The sequence below is a fragment of the Anomaloglossus baeobatrachus genome, chromosome 2 (assembly GCF_048569485.1).
Source record: "Anomaloglossus baeobatrachus isolate aAnoBae1 chromosome 2, aAnoBae1.hap1, whole genome shotgun sequence".
Classification (NCBI taxonomy): domain Eukaryota; kingdom Metazoa; phylum Chordata; class Amphibia; order Anura; family Aromobatidae; genus Anomaloglossus; species Anomaloglossus baeobatrachus.
In genome coordinates, this window is record NC_134354.1 from 47,108,243 (window position 1) to 47,129,872 (window position 21,630).

The 21,630-nt window shown below is 42.2% G+C and overlaps 1 protein-coding gene across 1 annotated transcript in view; it reads left to right on the top strand.

Annotated features, from left to right (window-relative positions):
* Positions 1 to 21,630, top strand: part of HUNK (hormonally up-regulated Neu-associated kinase) — an 89,156-nt gene that overhangs the window by 25,158 nt on the left and 42,368 nt on the right. The window contains exon 2 of the mRNA XM_075335037.1: positions 6,977 to 7,217. Within this exon, the coding sequence (XP_075191152.1) occupies positions 6,977 to 7,217 (241 nt within the window). The remainder of the gene's footprint in view (positions 1 to 6,976; positions 7,218 to 21,630) is intronic.

Consider the following 21,630-nt stretch of genomic DNA (forward strand, 5'->3'; position numbering starts at 1 on the left):
GGAACGGTGTAGGGAACAGGCGGCCTGGGGGTATATCTTTTAACGGGCCCCTTTATATAACATGTAATTGAATGAGCTGTACCTATGTTAAGTTTAGCTTTAAATCAGTGTCATCTATTGCTACCGCCCTACTGAGCATTAATGACACGATTAATAATGCGGTCAAATGGCGTATAAGGAATTCTTTAAATCCATGAGGCATGAGGCTCTGATGCCTCACCGCTGGTGATACCCCTTAGCACTCACTTAATGTGACCCTTCACATTTACATTTGCTCTAATTTTTAATTAATCGTTCCCATTAATTTATATAGACACCTTCAAGAATATTTTATTTTTTACTTAACTGCATATATGTAGGGCTAAATATAAGTTTTGCAGTTGGGTTTCATTAAAAAATGTTCACCGTATGCCTTCTTTAACCTCTACATTACAGTTTACATTGCTGACTGCAGAAGGAGTTAACTAAGAATCCATCAGTGAGGATGTTCTGACATGTGTAACGCTTTATCCATCTTACTGAGCTTCTCTCAGATGATTTATGATCACATAAAAGTTCAGCTTTCCTTTGATGTGGTCATAAATCAGTGAGAGCGGCTCAGTAAGACAATAAAAACGGTTTAAAACTCCAAATCAAATCGAGCTCGCTGAAGGATTTTTGTAAATTTCACTACACACAGAGCCTAAAACAAAATTCTAAGAAATATTTTTAGCCCAAAATACATGTATTTAAAGGGGACTGGCAGATTGCTTATTTCAAAAACTAAGCCAGCCCCCTTCTCTATCACAGTCAAGGTAACAACAGAAGGGGGCTGGCTTAGTTGTTGAAATGAGCAATCTGCCAGCCCCCTTTAAATATATGTATTTTGGACTAAAAATATTTCTTAGAAGTTTGTTTTAGGCTCTGTGTGTTCCTCTCATTGCAGGCTGCAGAGTGAAATTTACAAACCTCTTTAAAAACACATCTATAGATCTTTTTTTTCGAGATACACAACCCCATTATTGGGTCATCTGCAAAGATTTTCTATCAATAAACAGATTGACCCTGACTGATCAGCCCTAATCTGTGGGAGAATTTACCAAGTGTTCAAATTCCCAGCAATGCCACCATAGGGGATATTAAATCAATGGACTGTCAATGTAATGCATGATCATAGCCAAGCTTGGACTGGCCCACTGGTGTACCGGTGAATTCCCCGGTGGGCCAATTTGCAAAAGTAATTCTTCCACCTTCCTATAGGAGCAGTAGTTGGCACATTACACTTGATCCACTATGTCCACAGAGAAGCAGCATCTAACCATTCATTTAATAAAACACCCTATTATTATATAGAAGGACGGGTAAATATGTGAATGAGGGTAAAGTGTTATTTGCATTGGGCCCACAGAGTCAATGTATGGTAACTGGTGGGCCATTGGCAGTAGCTCCATACCACTTCTTAAGGTACCGTCACACTAAGCGACGCTCCAGCGAACCCACCAGCGATCTGACCTGGCAGGGATCGCTGGAGTGTCGCTACATGGTTGCTGGTGAGCTGTCAAACAGGCAGATCTCCACAGCGATCAGAGATCAGCCACCAGTGACCCGTGTAACGATGCTGTGCTTCGTAGCCATAGTACACATCGGGTTACTAAGCAAAGCGCTTTACTTATAGTTACCCGATGTGTACCTTGGCTACGTGTGCAGGGAGCAGGGAGCCGGCTTCTAGAAGCGGCGGACGCTGGTAACCAAGGTAAATATCGGGTAACCAAGCAAAACCTTTGCTTGGTTACCTGATGTGTACCTTGGTTACCAGCGTCCGCAGAAGCTGGCTCCCTGCTGCCTGCACATTCAGTTGTTGCTCTCTCGCTGTCAAACACAGTGATGTGTGCTTCACAGCGGGAGAGCAACGACCAAAAAATGGTCCAGGACATTCAGCAACAACCGGCGACCTCACAGCAGGGGCCAGGTCGTTGCTGGATGTCACACACAGCAACATCGCTAGCAACATCGCTGTTGCATCACAAAAAACGTGACTCAGCAGCGATGTCGCTAGCGATGTGCCTTTAGATTTTGGACTTTAACCTTGTGGCTAAAGATTGCCATAGATGAGATAATGGTCAGCAGAGCAGTTGCCCACTTGACAGCTATAGCCACTGCTCTGTAGTAATCTCATATGTATGGATTGTAGAGGTCAAAATACAACTTTAGCCCAGATGATTGTCCCCAAAATCAGTCCTAGACATTAGAGGATTCTGTTGCAAATGGCCAATAATCTACAATCTGACGCCAAAAAAGGTTCAAAGTTCATAGTAGCATAACAAAACTGGTAGCTGTGAAGCTTTGTTAAGTCATTCAACCCCAGTGTATTGTCTGATGAGTGTCTTAATTATCATCCGAGACAAAGACGACAACCAGCCATTGTGTAGGGCACATCATCAGCATAAATACAGGCATAATGCAAAACCATGTAAATCACCAAATGGGTAAGAAGAATAGAATTCAAGAAATGGCAACGAAGGACGCTCTTACAATTTTGTACTGTAGGGAGCAGCAGACTACTTGCACACACCGTCTGTCACTTTGGTATTTGCACGCTAATTATAGAGGAACAGTGTCATGAATTTCAAGTGCCTCGCTGCAGCCTTTCAGTCGTCATATTTGCCTCTTCTTTCTTTTCTGCTGTAAATTGGTCATAAATTTCTCTTGGAAAGCTAGGTGACAACCAATATAGCTACCCCTCAAAATAGCAAATTTGCCTGAGGATGTGGGCTTCATCATTCCAAGTAGCTATATACATAAGATAGCCGTTGGCTGGTGGCAAGTCATTCGTCTGACAGCTCTATCTCCCAACTGCCCTATATGCAAAATCTCTCAGCTTGACCAAGTGCTCCAGAGTTCTCCATGAGAGAGCCGCTACCAGAAACATCTACTTATGCTTATCTTCCCACCGGACAAAAGGATTGGATGATAGATTCCAACTACCTGAACCTTATGATCCCTGACATGTTCCGTCAGTCGACAGTCAGGAGTCCCCCATATACATTATTTGGTTGGCCAATCCTGCTGAAAATCACTTGCACAATACACATCTAATATTTATGGAGGACTTTAATGTCTGGGACTCATCCCAAGCCACCACATGCCATTTATAATTCCAGTGTTTTCTTATATGACAGAGGGGCCTTTGGCCTCCGTCAAGCACCAAGACTTGGTTAAGACTACCACATTCGCACCTCCTATCTGTCATGGTTCCACCTCCCCGTCCACATGGCTAGGGGGCGGAGACTTCTCTCGGGCCTCACTTCCGGAGCTTGGATGCTTTAAATTCTGTAATCTCTAGTGAACCAGCACCGGCTATAAGCTTAGCACTGCTTTGCCTGTGATTGCTGGTCCCTGTAAGTGTTTCCTGATCCATCCTTCCCCTGTGCTCTGTCTGTGTTCTGTCCCACCTTCTTCCTTCCCACAATAGCCCCAGTCGTTCCCCCTTCTCCTACCTCCCCACTCGGTTGCTTCCTCTGGTACTGACCTCGGCCTGACCTCGACACCGCTTTTGCTCGCTCCTCCAGTCTTCTTTCTCACCGTACTGTGTATGCCCTGGCCTGCCTGACCATCCCCTGCACGCTCCGTGGCCTCTGTATTCTGGCTGACTCTGTAGGGCAGTACTCCAGAACACACTGTGTGTCCACCTCCATGCTGATTCAGCTCTGTGTAGTGTCTTTTCCTGCAGGGCTCCAGCTCCCCCTGGTGGTAGCCTGACACTACCCCCTATGCTCCCAGTATAGATGAATGAATGGACAATCATCTTCGGAATTAGCATAATGTATTCCTATCCTCTGGAACCATTATCTGGAAGAATATTTTTGGATAAACACTATTTAGCCCTATATAAGATATGAACTATACACATAATTTAAAAGATTGGCTTGACATTCTCAAGAGCTCGAAAGCCTTCATGATCACCCCTTGAGTTCCCCCTATATTGACCATATCCAAATTAATTCAAGAACATTTTGGTTTTTGGTGGTTGCTCAGTTTCCCTTGTAAGAGGGAGAGTTATGACAGTTACCTGTAAGAAAACCCAAGAAGAAAACAAGGATCATTTGTTGGTTTGCAGTAGTTATGAATCAACGAAAGACAACCAAAATGGGTCCCTCCATTTTTTCTAAATCTTAAGGGGGCATTACACGCTGCGACATCGCTAATGCGGAGTCGTTGGGGTCACGATTTTGCATCGTTGCAAAAACGTGCAAAATCGCTCATCGGTGACATGGGGGTCCATTCTCGATTATCGTTACTGCAGCAGTAACGATGTAGTTCGTCGCTCCTGCGGCAGCACACATCGCTATGTGTGACGCCGCAGGAACGAGGAACCTCTCCTTACCTGCCTCCCTGCCGCTATGAGGAAGGAAGGAGGTGGGCGGGATGTTCCGGCCGCTCATCTCCGCCCCTCCGCTGCTATTGGGCGGCCGCTCAGTGACGTCGCTGTGACGCCGCACGGACCGCCCCCTTTAGAAAGGAGGCGGTTCGCCGGTCACAGCGACGTCGCTGGGCAGGTAAGTATTTGTGACGCGTCTGCGCGATGTTGTGCGACACGGGCAGCGATTTGCCTGTGTCGCACAACAGATGGGGGCGGGTACCCACGCTAGCGATATCGGTACCGATATCGCAGCGTGTAAAGTAGCCTTTAGACTTTGTTCCCATAGGTACTGAAAACTTCAGTTTTGGAGCCTGCATTGCAGATATTTTAAAAATGTCAAGATGCCATGATAAAAAAAAAAAAGTTGCTATTAGCTGGCCATATCTTTTTCACTGACCACCTTCAAAAATATGCTCACTCAACTTTTCTAACAAGGAGAGAGGACAAAGGATAGGCCATCTTAAAATTCAAAATCTTCTTTACCATCTACCACTAGAAGATTCATCCAATCCCACACAAAAATTGTCAGGCTTGGAAAACTGTGACTAAATGATGTTTGGATAACAACTTAAAGCCTATAAAGAACAACTCGTGTCTGTATGTCCTGTTGAGATCTATGAGCTTTGACAGAGGTGCCAGATTTGCAGTAGCTCTAATCTGAAAGAGAACTCTTCTGTAACGAAACAACCGTTTTACCATCTCCTACGAAAGGGCTGATCAAGGAGCTGAAAAATAGATTGTCCTTCATACCCTTCTATTGTGAAAGTCAACTCCGTTGACCAATAAGTAGAGAATAGAGAGCAGAATCAAGCAGTTGGAATTTCAATGCCCGATCCTTTTGTTTTCAGGGGAAATAACTCTCCACAAAACCCCTCTTTATCCTCTGTCCCGGTTGAACACACGTGACTGCTCGGCTGAGTTGAGCGCCCGTGTATGTGGCAATCGGGAGAGACAGTTGACTGTCTAATGAACACTCTGATGACAGCTATCTCATGCAGGGGCAGACATATCCTTGGTGCAACCTGCGTAGCTGCACAGGGGCCCAGGAGGTAAGGGGGCCCATTTCTACCTTCAAAACAGGTGGACTTGTCCATTTCGATGAGCTATTGGACTGAAAAGGGACCATAAATTGTTCTTGCACCGAGGCTCTTTTCTGTCCGTTTCCACCAGTGAGCTATGATGTGACTATGGCCAGGTTAAGTTATAAGACCCATAAAACGTCTTGTTTTATAAGGAGTCAGGGTGTTCCCACTCAATTTTTCTGACCCACTGATTAGTTTACTAACTGGCTTATTTTGTGGGTGAAATCTCACAGATAATTTCCTTATTCTGGCAGATTCAGATGTGATTTAGGGGGATCGCATAGGTGTTGCCTAAAAGGGGTGTCCCCAAATAAGAAGACAACTCATCTTGCCTAGATGAGGAATTGTTGGCTTGGAATCTTTACTGAATTGCATCTGAACCTTGGATGCTGATCTGGAAAATATATATATTTTAAAGCTGATTTATTTATTTTGTTCCGTCCCTATATACAGTAGATCTTAATGCAGGCCACCACACTGCACAAGTCTCTTAGTCGCTCCCATGTTGCGGACGCGACCGTAAAACTATCAAACAGCCGGTGGTAGATATTTGTAGACAGGGTCCTATAAAAATAAGCCTGTGTACAATTAGCTGGTAAATCACACCGTCGCCCGCCAGCCGCAGCCCTACAAGTGGTCGGAATTTGTGGGCACACTTTATTTTATTTATCCACCTAAATGACTACCACTTGTATTTACCGTCTATTAAGATCCCAGTTTACTCTTTTTTTCCCACCTTGGAACAGTAGTTTTATTCCAGGAGAGGAAACATTGTGTCATTATTATCAGACATCTCCATGGAATGTTAGCAAAAATAGATCACTTTTAGATATTTTTTTTGCCCAACATAAAATCAGATCTGTCTTCAGTAACATCAAGGTTTCCAGCTTTCGGTTGGGTTTTGAGGTTGCGATGACCACTGGGTTTTATTTATGGGAGTCCAAGCTTCACACCACCCTCCCCCTTAAAAAATAAAGAAGTGACTAAAGGAGTGTGTGAAGGAAACAGAGGCTTTTGGCTGGCTGCAGTCACTGGAGGAGGAGGGGGAAGGATTTGAAAAGGGTTTGTTCAGAGTTGCTGAGCTTAGATCACATCTGTTCCTGCCGCCTGTGATGGGATTAAATTACTGCACATTCTGAGTGAATGAGGCTCTTTAGACAGGGAGCCCTCAGTCACTGCACCTCTGTCCTCCTGCCTTCTCTGCTCCCTTCCCCTTACTCCAGAGCTGTGCATTCATTACCAGAGCTGGGACTATCAGGCAAGGATCATGTGCAACCACCCACTCTGATTGTGGATACTATTTTACTCTCCATTGATAAAACAAGAGAGCAGTCAGTGCCTGGGCACACTCATCTGGATCATGCATAGTAGACCTTACATGAACACATGGTGGATCTACTAGGACTTCCAGGACCATTGACCACTACTTTATAGTAGGATTGTTGATTCTTTTACTTTTGGATTTTATTTGACCCTTGGACTCTCTTTCCTCCAGGATGCCAGCTGCAGCTGGGGATGGCATCAGTGACTCTCCTCCAAGGTTCTTGCTTGGGGAGAAGCCCCCAGTGCAACTTGAGGACTCCTTCCTGCCAGCCTGTGTGAGCAACGTGTCCCGAGACACCCTGCGCAACTTCCAGCACACCAAGAGAGTGGGCAACTACCTGATCGGGAGGAAGCTGGGAGAGGGCTCCTTCGCCAAAGTCAGAGAAGGACTACATGTGGTCACTGGAGAGAGGGTAAGTGAGACCCTGCAGAGGGCTAATCGGCTGGGGTATGGGTAAGGAGATATTTAAAGTTTCTTCTTCTTCTTCCTTCTTTCTTCTTTCTTCCTTCTTTCTCCCTTCTTCTTCTTTCTTCCTTCTTCCTTCTTTCTCCCTTCTTCTTTCTTGATTCTTCTTCCTTCTTTCTTCCTTCTTTTTTCTTCCTTTCTCCCTTCTTCTTTATTTCTTCTTCTTCTTCCTTCTTTCTCCCTTCTTCTTTCTTCCTTCCTCCTCTTCCTTCTTTCTCCCTTCTTCTTTCTTCCTTCTTTCTCTCTTCTTCTTTCTCTCTTCTTCTTTCTCCCTTCTTCTTTCTGTTATTTTTTTATTATTGTTTTCTTATTTTTCTTCATCTTTTTCATCTTCTTATGTTCCTCTTTCTCCTTTTTTTCTTATTTCTCTTCATTTTCTTTTTCTTCTTCCTACTTTCTTTTGATTATTTTTCTTATTATTTTATCTTCTTTTTCTTCATTTTCTTTTACATTTTCTCCTCTCTCTCTTTATCCTTTATTCCTTTCCTTCTTAGTTTTTTTTCTTCTTTTTCTTCATCTTATTATTATTCTATTTTTTAAATGCATCTGTATCTATTATAGTTTGCATATATTAAATTCTATTATTTCCACGCTGCAAAAGGAAATTTATATATATTTATACACACACACACACACACACACACTCTCACTTGTAAAACTAATATAGCCCATGCTGTGTGAATTAATTAACCTATGCAGTGTATACCATAGGCAGGACACTTGCACACTCATTATTTCTACAGTATATCAGAAAAGTGAGTACACCCCTCACATTTTTGTAAATATTTTTTATATTTTTTAATGAGACAACTTCAATTTTAAAATGACAACCTCTGGATATGAAGCTGAGCATGTGAACGCAGCTTCTTTGGTGGATTATAGCGAGTCATGTTCTGAGTGGATCCTGGCTTGTTATACCGTTGTATGGTCTTGGCCACCGTGCTGCAGCTCAGTTTCAGGGTGTTGGCAATCTTCTTATAGCCTCGGCTATCTTTATGTAGAGCAACAATTCCCTTTTTTCATATCCTCAGAGAATTCTTTGCCAGGAGGAGCCATGATGAACTTCCAGTGACCAGTATGAGAGAGTGTGTGAGGGATAACACCAAATGTAACACACCTGCTCCCCATGCACACCTGAGACCTTGTAACACTAATGAGTCACATGACACCAGGGATGAAAAATGGCTAATTGGGCACAATGTGACTATTTTCACTTAGGGGTGTACTCACTTTGGTTGCCAGCAGTTTAGACATTAATGGCTGTGTGCTGAGTTATTTAGAAGGCACCAAATTCTATCCCTAAAAATAAACATATCTGAAACATACATCTGAATGAGGCTTGGGATACTCAAGTGAAAAATAGATATTTAATGGTACAATTTAATTTCTGGAAATATTTTGAAATAATATCCTATTATTCTTTTTTATTTTCCATGGTTCCATTATCTTGACTACATAGTTGGCTACATTTATCAAGCTGATGGCCCCATGTTGAATAAGCCCCCAAACATCAACACATTTTGTATAAGAAATGCAGCTTGTCTCCCAACTTATTGGTCAACAAAACTCCACTTTTTTTTTAACCGGTGGCATTCCTATATCACCCAATGTGTGTCTTAATATATTTTCCCCAGGGTAAATGCAAATAGTATATAAATGGAAAATCAGCTTCAGATACTACAGTAACACTCTACAGTAAGAGCTGATGATGTAGGAGGTACATAGAACTCAATATTTGCAATTTATTTTTCTTGTCATTGTGAATTGTGAAAAATGCCAATCACTGTTCTCCATATTAGTGGCTTTCAAGGCTAAGAAAAATACAGTGTAGATGATGGGGGTATTGGTGAGGGGGGTACTTATTTCCCTTGGGCTCAGGATTTAACCTCTGTTTGGTGTCAGCTTATTGAAATAACAGACAGGTTAATATTAAGGGAAGGAGGTTTGCATACCACCCAGAATTGGGTTAACTGATTGGCAGCACTAATTATTCTGCATATGTGAATAGCAAGTTGTAGTTAAATGTTCAAGGAGTTATATACTCTTTTTTTTAATGGTCTTCATCTCGATTTCGAGCCATGGTGACTTAATGGATAGATGCTGTGTAGGAAGATTGATTTTGTGTAGCCTAGATAGTTTCACCAGGGTCTTCTCCACCTTGATTAGTCCACCAGGGTCTTCTCTACCTAGATAGGTCCACCAGGGTCTTCTCCACCTAGATAGCTCCACCAGAGTCTTCTCCATCTAGATAGATCAACCAGAGTTTTCTCCTCCTAGATAGGTCCACCAGGGTCTTCTCTGCCTAGATTGATCCTCCAGGGTCTTCGCCGCCAAGATTGATCCTCCAGGGTCTTCTCCACCTAGATAGGTCCATCAGGGTCTTCCCCACCTAGATAGGTCCACCAGGGTCTACCTCACCATTTTCTTGATATTATCAAGCCATCGAGTTGCTGGTCTTCCTCTTCGCCTAGGTCCTTCTATTTTACCGACCATATTGTCCTTCTCCTGTGATTGCTCTCATTGTATGATGTGTCCAAAGTAGGCATGGTGTCAACGTATACCACAGCACTGTACAGAGACCGCACTCCTCATCCGCATGGATTCACTATTTGCCTGTACAGAAAGCCCCACTGTCCTAATTGGCTTTTTTGCAAGTTTGTTCACTTAAGGGGCATTATACATAAATCCATGAATCAATATTAATCCTCTACCTTAAAATTCAAGCATTGGATGACCTGGTTCTAAAAGTGCTTTACCAACAAATCACCCTGATGACTCCGGTCATTCCCGTATAGTTCATAGACTTTAATGGAGAATGACTGTGCATTCATAGGAAACCTTACACCAAGAATGCGGACATGGTTTCCATGTCTCTCCTGGTGATTTAAGTGTAAAAACGTTAGCTAAAGACTTGGCAAACTTTGGCTAAATAAATAAGATCGATAGATCTATGGACAAATTCTGCCATTAGTATTCTCCTTCTTCTCATCCAGTAGTGGATGCCTGATACTTGTCTGAAATTTACACCAAGATCATAAACGTTATAGATGCCTGAAGGCTTCCATGCTGACCCAACCATAATTGACTGGTTCGGCTGAAGATCTGATGTGTATGGTGATGCCGGTCAACAGATGGTCAGCGGAGATGTTAAGAATGTCCGATTTTAGACTGCCAATCTTATTGTTCTCCCAGCCAAATGATCGCGCTCCTATGGGAGTGTTGGCTGAGATTACTTTTAGCCAAGTCATCATTCAGCTGACAGCCATCTAATATGTATGGCTAGCTTGACTTTCCTTGATATGCAGCCTTAGGCTATGTGCGCACATTGCGTAATTACATGCAGTTACGCTGCGCTTTGTAGCGCAGTGTAACTGCATGCGTCCTGCGTCCCCTGCATAATCTATGGAGATTATGCAGGAGACGTGCGCACGTGGCGTATTAGAGCGCAGCGCTTCGGCTGCTTCCCGAAGCGCTCGTTCTAAGAAGTGACATGTCACTTCTTTCCTGCGCTCTGCATGCAGCCCCTGCTCTGTCTATGGGAGGAGCTGCAGTCAGAGCGCATGGAATCGGCTTTTTTTTTTTTTCACTACGGACATTTTCTGCAGCGATTTGAAGCGCACGTGTGCTCTTCAGATCGCTGCAGAAATTTCTGCAGTGACTGTACGCAACGTGTGCACATAGCCTTAGGTGGTCCCTCTGGGAGAGGAAGTGCCTCCAGCTGTCATAGCAGATCTTGTGGGACCTTTTTCACTCTACACCTGGTATAACAAAGACTATAAAACAATGTCCAAGTGCAATTAAGTAGCTTAGCTAAGAAAAAAAAATGAGAATAAGTCAAGGGTCTTCTCTTTTAACATTTTTATGATCTTTGCCCCTCCATTGTGAGAATCCCAAACATCATTTACCATGCATTACCAGATTAATCCGGGAGTTGCAGTCACAACACCCTCACCTCTGGTGGACTCTTGCATAATAGATTATCATTGCTAAATTCTTAATTTAATTATATTCCTTAAATTGAGCCCTTTATGAGGGCATATAGGGGACAGCAGGCGTGAGAAATGGTTTCCTTTGGCTACCCCTCTTGGATCTGTATTCTGTCAGTGCAAAACAGAGTTGTATGGTGGCTTCCTAATAGATATAGATGGCAAAAATGGCAACTCTATTCTGCTAGTGATATTAGGGAGTGTATACTGGGAATCTGCATCTTACAGTTTACCGTTCCAACAAAATCGCATCGGATTTTCCATTTGCAATGTCTTCTTCATATTTTGCCAATTTAGACCAATTCCTCGAAGATCTGAATCTACCACTCGGCGTCCTTTGGTGTCCTGTGGAAATCGTCTCTTTCGAATGCCCTCGATTTTATACACGTTGCCTGTGACATATGAAAGCTATTTGTGCTCATGCATATTTATGGAAAAATATTCAAATGGAAAACTAAATAAGATGCCTCCAACTGTTTTTATGCACAAGGCAATTAAATAGGCCAAGACTTTTCCCACCAGTAATAATTCTTACTTCAGGACCCCAGAAAAAAAAACCCCCGGTAATACAAACCTCCTCGTCTCTATCATTATTTCTAAAAGCACAAGAATGAGTGCTAGCAATACCTGCTATTGCAGCTCAAGTTTCTGGCCTCGGGGGAATTTTTGGGATCACGGAAAGGCTGCAGATTCAGGTTATAAGAGTTGTGTGCTGTTCTGAGGTCTTGGTCTTTTTGTGAGCTCATGCCATTGTTTCTGGGCTTTCTATGAATTGAATGATCCTATGGGGCACATTACAGAATGTTTGTAAGGTCTGTGCAGATATCCAAAAGCAAATGGAGTGTTATTCCCAAAGTTAAAGCTATGAGTTGCAGATTGGTAGGGATCTGATTACTCAGAGCCTCCTCAATCCCAGGGACAGGACCTGCCCTGTTCGAAAAGATACTGTACAAAACCAGTCTATTCACTCTGTATGGGACTTTCAGGAACAAAATGGTGCAGAGTTCAGCTTTTTCCAGCAGTCCTAAGGAGGAATGAGTGCTACACCACTTCATTCCCATGGTGCTTTTTGGATTTCTATGCTCCAAATTGGCGGGTGGCTCAACGGTTAGACCTCGACCGATCTACAAGTTATCCCATACATAGGTGATATCTCTTAATGGTGAGAAAAAACTTTAATTTTGTTCTCTAAAAGATTTAACTGTGGCTATACTTTAGACCTGCTCTTACTCCTGATATAGTCATATACTCTATATACATAGAATAAATTAAGTCCTTGAGTTGAGACACTTCATAAACTAATAAGACCCTTTTCAGTCATTCCACAAATGAGAATGAGATGTGTCAAAATTGAGATTCAACATATCAGTCTATATCAGTCCCCCATACATAAATGATCATTCAGCCATCAGCTATCTTTTCCGAGTCCCCCATATGCAGGCGCGCTCCACTCAGTCAACTACTCCTGTGTTCTCTATAAGAGAGCTCCTTATAACAGAATATGTCCTTGAGAAGAAAGTCATCATCCATTGCAAATCAGACATGCTAGATCTTAGAGTTTTGGACAATCCTGACTTTTGTCTAATGTATAGGGTGGTCTTAAGCCAACCAGAAGGTGGTGTCCATCAAGTTATGCCTAATCTAACACATCATGAGCCATATATTTTTGGCACATCTTCCTGCCCGGTCTAGTTTTAAACTATCTAAGTTTAGGATTGTATTAAAAGGGTTTGCCCATCATATGAATGTATCTCCTATCCACAAGATAGTGTCATGGCGACTCCAGGCTCTATTCAAACTGCAGACTCTGGCAGGCAATCTGATGCTTCTTAGCTGTTAGTCTGGCATCAACTGTTTTGTACTTTCTGGTCTTCAATTTTTCAGGAGTTAATTCCTGCTAGCTGGTGAATTGCTGCTGGGGTCACAGGTTGCTGATGTCCTATCACAGCCACCTCCAACATTTAAAAAAATGGTGGAACGTAGCCTCACATACCGAAGATAGCTCTAGCTGTGCTCCAGCGTTATCAGTCTTTGTGCATGGTAATCCAGTTGTTGTTGAACTGTCGTATGCAATTTGGTATGCTGTGAAAATATCCTTTTTTTTTGTTTTTCCTCCCTTTACTTTATTTCTCCCTGAGCACGTACTGTTTTTTTTCCCTGTGTGTGCTTGCAGTGAGTATGTGCCTTGGTTTTCCCCTGTCTATTTGGTTTGTTGGTATTTGTGGGATTCTTTACTCCTATCCCTGTCCTCCCTGAGGGTGGGAGACAGGGGGTGTTAGACCAGGGCTGCTCAGGAGTTAGGGCTATGCTGGTGGTCCAGACCTGGCTACTATCAAGCCTATTTCTGGAATAAGGGACAGATTAGGGCCCCTGGTCTGAGGGCCAGTCTAGGTGCCCTTACTCCTGGTTACCGTGTCTTACTCACGACAGATAGGTAACAAGATGTTGAGTGCTTGGAGACTGATTACTGGGACTCCTAACAATCATGATAACAAGATTCTGGAGTGCCTTGGGTACCATATGCACCATTTATTGTCTTTGTGACTAATGAAAATTGCTTCTATATCTGGCCATCCCATAAGCAATGAATAGTGTTCATTTGGGACCATGGATGGCTCAATTAAACTGGGGCACTCCAGAGCCCTCTTACCGGGATTGGTGGTGGTCTCAGCGGTCAGATCCTTAATGTTCATGAACTTACCACTTACCCTGATATGTAATAACTTGTATTCTTGTCACAATCTCTTTAGCATAATCGAGAATGCTCTCAAATTAAACATCCAAATGGGACCCTAATGCACTATATCCACTATACCCCCCCATCTTGAGCATGCGGTTATGTGAAGGTTGTTTTCAGTTAACATCAGGTGTATATACAAGCCTCGGCATCCCTTCTGTTGCAGAGGTCGTCCAATTTTACTGATATATTTTACAATACCGAGAATCCAGTGTGATATATTATACTTGATTACCCCTCAGAGATCCACTTTTATAAGCCTTCTATCCATCATTTTACAAGGTTCTTGCCTTTGTTAAGCTCCCTTATGTAAAGCTATAATGTGTGAGCATCCTATGGCCATGTTCCAACATGTCGCTCTCAAGCCCAAATGCCTTTAAACCTTTTAGCCTTTGTTATGTGCTGAAGAGTTACAGATCCTCTGGCATCCGCACTCACCTTGGAAGTAATCCTGCACCTGGGAAGACTTACATTTGCTGTGTACTCCAGTCTGCCCATTATTTCCTTAAAAGAAACCCTGGATAATGCTTTAATATGGGTCACAAGTTCAAGAACCTATGGGATCAAGAGCGAGACGTAATTATCACCCTGTTAACATTTCAAAGGAACATGGTCACCTGAAGATATGGACCTGTACTGGGTTCTTATTAATACAGTCTGTGAGTGCAGCTTTTCACCCTTTTATATTGTCCATAATACAATAATTTGTGTTGTAATTGGACCAAATGATTATTTCCACATGATAAATTTTTTCAGAACCTGCTTTGATTATTTTCTTTGATAGACCTTTTCACTTGGGGAAATGGATACATCCAGTTTTTGGATTTTGCACGGAAGGGTGGTCCCCTCCATAACAAAAATATCTCTACACATTTTCTGATGGATACATTCATTGCCATCTTTAGGATGGTTTCACACACACTGTATTTTGAAGCATTTTTTCTGGTATTTGTTAAAAAATGGCAACATTCAGCACTGGAAATATATGAGACTTGGATAGTTTTTGCAAACATGATGTAGCCACATTACAGCACTCCAAGCTTCAGGTTGACAGTGGCTCTGCCACAGATATCCTTCAAAAAGGCAACTTATACCCAACATTTTGGGATATTGTCTGTTATCCTTTTTTACTGGTGTCAATAAACTTGTCAAGTGTCACGCTAGGTACGGAGAAGTACCAAGCGAATGGTGAAAGAGAAGGGATTGGAAACCTGTGTCTAGGGAAAGGGAAGATGGGAACCCCTGACCAAACCTACTGCTGGTCCCTGGGGTCCCTCACCACCCTAGATAGGTTTCGCACCTATGCGCCAAGCCGGATACCTGACCCTAGGTATCCCTAGTGCTGGGCCCTAAATAGGGAACAGATGGGATGAGCTCTTCCTCAACCCCACTAAACAACTATAGAAGACACAAGGAGGGCACATGGGGAAAAGCATGAACTACTTATCATTAGATGACTCCGGTAGAAGCTGCTTGCAACCTAGGCTTAAAGAACTGAAAAATATCACCAGCACCATTCCAAAGGTAGGAAGGGGTATTTAAACACCAAGGTAATTCTGATAATCAGCAGCTGGGTGGAAGTCGAGCTCCTGCTGGATCCAAAAGGGAGAGAGATGAATCCAGCAGGAAAGCTGCTTATACCAATGAATACTGACAGCAGGAACAATAGAAAGTCAGGGAGTATTCTGCGCAGCCAGATACTGTGACCTTCTGTGGCCAGAAACCACAAGACTGTCTGTCAATCGTGACACACCCGTGACATCAAGTTTATGAAAACTATTTAAGTGTCAAATTTCCAGCGCAGAAGGTTGCCATTTTCTATTACGGTACATTCCCTTTGAGCACGTTGACTTTATTTTAGAGTGCTAACCATTATTTTTGGCCATCAACTGTGTAATAGCATGTTTCTTTTCTTGTAAAGGGTTCATGAATGGTCTAACATTGGTTTAGACAAGCCGTGCCAGATCTGGGTCTTGCAGTCTTTGTGAATGTAAGCTTTTGCATATAGCCCGTGAATGGGACAGGAGGTCTAAATCGTTATATGCCAACCTTTACCCTTTGCCGGAGGTATAGGATACACATGATTTTTTTCATAACAAAGTCTATTTAACATGAAGATCCTTCCATTCTTATATAATTTTTGAGCTATTCTCTTCCTGCCAATGTTCTTTCTATGTCCCAAATTGCACGACTCTATGTTGAACGCTCTTTTGGGCAGCTTTTTACTTTAATGATTTCTATAAATAGACGCCCGATACTTGAGTTCCATTGGGTGAGTAAGAATAGACTCAGACCTGGGGAATCTTACATTCTTCTGAAAGGGCCGTATTACTTATTAACTGTTAGTTCTAGACAACTTGTCTCATACCCATCATCATAGACGGAGAGCGTCTTATCCTATCCTGGAAGAAATGACGATCAATAAGCATCTACATCTCTCATAATCTCCACTGAATTCTCAGAATATAGAGTGGGATGTGCAGATAATACAGAGAGAATATTCTGTTTGATTTGTAGCTAAATATAAATGTTCTCTGCCTTTGTCTACGAGCGTTACATTGTTCCTTCAGGCAAGAGTTACTCCAGGTAATACTAAGGCAAGCAAGGTGCTGCAGTATTGCTTCCTTCTTAACACTAGAAGTCCCAGAAATTTCGAGCTCCCCCCTGAAGTCCCGAAAGAGGGTCAAATGACCCTTAGTCCAAACTGACAACTGACAACTCTGATGGCTCGAATTAGCATCCTTTCATTTGTAAATGTGGCCATTGCCTGAGGAATCTGCAGGGGGCAATTGTGTTGATCCACCTCAACAAAGGATGTTAGCTAAAATCCTTCAGGTCATTCGACCCGTCTCTAGGTTCCAAAGGTAGAAATGTTAAATGACCCCTCTCTGGGACCTCTAGTGTTAAACGGGGCATTCAAAGATGCCAGTTGGCTAGTAAAATGACATTCACTTGAATGGAGATGAGTTCCAATACCGGACACCACCATCTTAAATATTAATTTCTACCAGCGCATCTTGAAACGAGCCAGGAAGTCATATCGGTAGCTTGCAAGTAGGATGTTGGGCTGCTAAAAGCTAGGAATATCATATGCAATGTAGAGTGTAGCAAAAATATTCGGCATCTACGATAATATTTTAAGGCTGTCATACAAACTTCCTTGGCTGGTGAATTCTGTCATCCTGGGCGTTTCTTGTGGTTTAGGTCCTTGAGGCATAATGATATCATGACATATCTCTAATGGAAAGTTTGTTAATTTTCTTGCAAAACTGCTTAGACTATTTTAATACAGTCATAGTAAGACTTTCTTTACCCTGATTAATATTGTATGGTCCTCTTGTCCAATAACTAAAAATTCTAATTGAATATCTAGTAACTTTGTTGGATGCCCAAGGGAAACCAGTCAATAGCATAACTAATATGAACATCTAGGGACTTTCTTGGATGCTCAATGGAAACCAGTCAGGAGCATAACTGGAATGAGTAGAGTTGAGCGGATTGCGGGTTGCGAAATCTGGCGCAATGTAAGTCAAGGGGGGACCGGATCCGGGACGAGAGAGAGAGAGAAAAAAAAAAATCCCGAACCCGGATCATGCAGCCGGATTCCCAGATCCAGGTCGGACCCAGATCGGACGCTGAAACCGCGGGGATCTGGATTTTTACAGTTCGGATCCGCTCAACACTAGGAATGAGATCTAGTAACTTTTTTGGATGCCCAATGGAGAACAGTCAATAGCATAACTGGAATGAACATCTAGTAACTTTGTTGGATGCCCAGTGGAAACCAGTCAATAGCATAACTGGGATAAACATCTAGTAACTTTGTTGGATGCCCAGTGGAAACCAGTCAATAGCATAACTGGGATAAACATCTAGTAACTTTATTGGATGCCCAGTTGAAACCAGTCAGTAGCATAACTGGGATGAACATCTAATAACTTTGTTGGATGCCCAGTGGAAACCAGCCAATAGCATAACTGGAATAAGATCTAGTAGCTTTGCTGAATGCCCAATGGAAACCAGTCAGTAGTATATCTGGAATTTACATCTAGTAACTTTGTTTGATGCCCAATGGAAACCAGTCTGTAGCATAACTGGAATGAACATTTAGTAGCTTTGTTGGATACCCAATGGAAACCAGTCAGTAGCATGACTGGAAGCACCACTGTGAAATCTGCAAAAGTGCCCCAACGTGCCATGTGCCATTAATAAAACCTGTGACAGAATGGCTTTTGGCCACTTTTAGGCACTTTTGACCCAGGTGCACTTATCTCGGCACCTTCTGTAGGGTCCTTCACCCAGCACCCATGGCTTGTGCATGCTAGTTTAAACGTTATCTGCATATTAGTTTAAAATTTGGAGTTTTTGACAAGCTGACATACATTATTATATTTACAGCACTTCTCAAATTTCAATTTGCCATGTTATACATTGATCTTAGACCCATAGTTGTATTGCTGTGACCTATATGTATTGGTGTTGTGTCTATATATTTTTATCTGTAACAAGATAGACGAGACAACCCATCACTCCAAAGTCTTGCAAAAAACACATTTTGTGACTGTATAGTTAGTAGTGATGAGCGGACCCCTTGAAGTTTGGTTGGACTTTATATAAAGCTCAGTTCGGGACCTGAACTTGACCTAAACCCCAAAGGAAGTCACTAATTGGGCAGTTCAGTTCTCCACCCACATGCAGCCAGCCATAAACAATGCACTACCGGGAGAGGGAGTGTGGAGTCTTTCCTTTTTTTTTGGGGTTACACTACATCCGATAACTCTGATCTTATCACTAGTGTGGGTAGTTCAAACACTCCAAGTGGCTCGCACAGGACCGAGCACCAAGCGTACCACAGCAATGCCGGCTCGATTGGTCAGCATACGTAAAGCACCCAAACTAGAACACTGATTTTTTTATAAGAACACCAAACTTTTCTGTTACAGTTGTCTCATCTTTAGTAGTCAGACATGTGTAGTGGATGCACTGGCTACCAGACCATCTTTAATGAGCAGTCAAGATTTGTTCTTTGGCCAAGTCGAGTTATAATAAATAAATAACAAAATGTATAGAGGCTAACCTCTATAAACAAAGTTAAGGTCATGATTTACTCCATGTGTAGAACATGCATTATGTTTCTGGTTGTGTACCGGGAGCACTCTAGAGTTAAAAATCAATATATATTAGTATACTTTTTCCACTTGGGAAGGGTGGTAATTTATTCCGCACGCTGTGACAGATATTTGTACGCTGAAATACTATTTTTGAGAATGCGGACTGTAAAAGCTTAGTGACATGTCGGCGGTATGAGGTCTTACATACCCCTGTATAGTTTGTTGGCTGCCTCTGCTCTGATTATTCGTAGGACTAACCCAAATAATGACTCCATGTCGGAATGTTATGCACGCACTGGAAGGGTTATGTAACATCTCATCCCGAGAACACTCCGCACTTGGCATGAGGTCCTGTTAGCTGACACATTACATATACACCTAGATCTGTAATCTGCTTATGTAACATGAGGCAGGTAACCGTCATTGAAAAAAAGATTTATACATAAGCCTCTTGATGAATCGCTTCCTCATCATCTTCTACATGATTATTTCCATCATCCTCAACAGCCTGGCTACAGCTCGTGTTTATTCTGGCCGGCCATGTACACATCTCCAGCCATTCCTTGGCAGATTCTTATTTTCCTCCGCAAGAGATTGAAGAAACCCGCTTTTCGACCACAAACCTAAACATTGATTCAAGGATTTGAGACTCTAAAACGTGGAAAGATTGAGTTTTGTCTTTCTGTCTTTAATATATTTTAGGTTGCTCTTCCAGTATCATATTCCTTTTTTTTTGTTTCTCCTACTTTACTGAACAGGCCATACCTTTCCTAGGCTGATATAGTGATAAAATACGTTGCATTCAAAAAATGAAAAATTAGGGGGTACTCTCACTTTTTTTTTCTAAATAAAAAGTACCACCTATGTCCATGGGTTACGTCTGGTATTACAGTTCAGCCCATTCAGTCTTGCAAAACTAGACACAATTTTGCAATTCTCTTAACATGCAACAAAAATGTTTTGTGCAGATTTATTGCACCACTTATCAGGGAAAATAATGCCATCTCTGAAATGGGTAGCCTGCTACTGGAGATGGGCGAATAGTGAAATATTCGGGTTTGGATTATGCTATCTGAATACTGAGAACTTTTCCAATATTCTCACAAATAACTAATCTAATGCAAGTCAAGCCGAGCATTTTTTCTGGGAAATCATCAAGAAAAATGCTCGGGTTCACACATTGACTTGCATTACATTCGTTATTCATGAGGAATACTTGAATATTACTCGGTATTCGGATAGCATAATCCGAATCAGAATATTTCACTATTCGCCCATCTTTACCTGCTACTTATTATTGGGAGTAATTATTTGATTTTCCATGCAAAAATCTTCCCAAAAATAACATTGATCTGAAACAGTTCACACTGAACAGAAATTATGATAGTTGGCCTAATATTTTTAGATCGTTTAAAAAGTTTTTTTTATTCTTTGAATGGTTATACCCATCATTAACAGTTATTGCCTATCAAAAGAAAAGGCAAAAACTTTAGGATCGGTGGGGTCTAAACACTGGGTATAACTACTTGCTCTGAAACCAAATTGACGTGCTGTCAAAAACTCAATTTTCCTTGGCTCCATAATAATGGATAACTAGGGACTCCTAACAATCGTTTAACTTGATTAGAGTCCAACAAATTTTGGGAATAATTTCCAGTTGGGTGATCCAGTATCAGTAGTTCTTGAGATCAAGACTAGAGATGAGCAGACCCGTGGAGTTTGGTTTGGCGGGTTCAGCCAAACTTTAGATAAAGTTCAGTTTGGGACCATAACTTGATCGGAACCCCAATGGAAGTCAGTAATTGGGCAGTTTGGCTCTCGGCTTACATGCAGCCAGCCATAAACAGATCACTTCTGGTGGGTGGACAGGGTTTTTCCATTTTTTATTTTTTGGTGCACACTACATCCGATCTTGCTGTTGTTTCCCCCAGTGTAAGTGGATGAAACACCGCAAGCCGCTTGCACTGGGCTGCGCACCGAGCATACCTGAGCACTTGAGCGTTGTGCCTACGTAAAGCACCCAAACTCCAAACCCGAACTCTGTTGGTTTTTTTTTTGTAAAGTCTGTGTTTGGTACGAACACCGAACCTCGGGTTCGCTCATCTCTACTCATGATGTGTTAGATTGGTCACAACTTGAAGGACACTTTTAGATACCACCTTTTGGTTGGCTTAAGACCACCATCACTGGTTCGCACTGGGCCGAGCACCGAATGTAATCGACGACAGCGATGCTCATACGGATGGTTTGCATATGTAAAGCACCCAAACTCCAAACTCTGGGTTTTTTTTTTGTTAAGTCTGAGTTTGGTATGAGCACCAAACACCGAACCATGAACCTTGTTTTCGCTCATCTCTAATCAAGATGTGAAAGGAGACGTGATCAGGTGACTGACTTTGTCCAAGCTATGAAATCAGGATGATACAAAAGCGAAATTTGTTCAGCCTAAGGTCCCATTATAAATAGTACACAGATGAAATGTAGTCGCATGACACTTGGATGTTTATTCTTATTAGAATGCTTCAT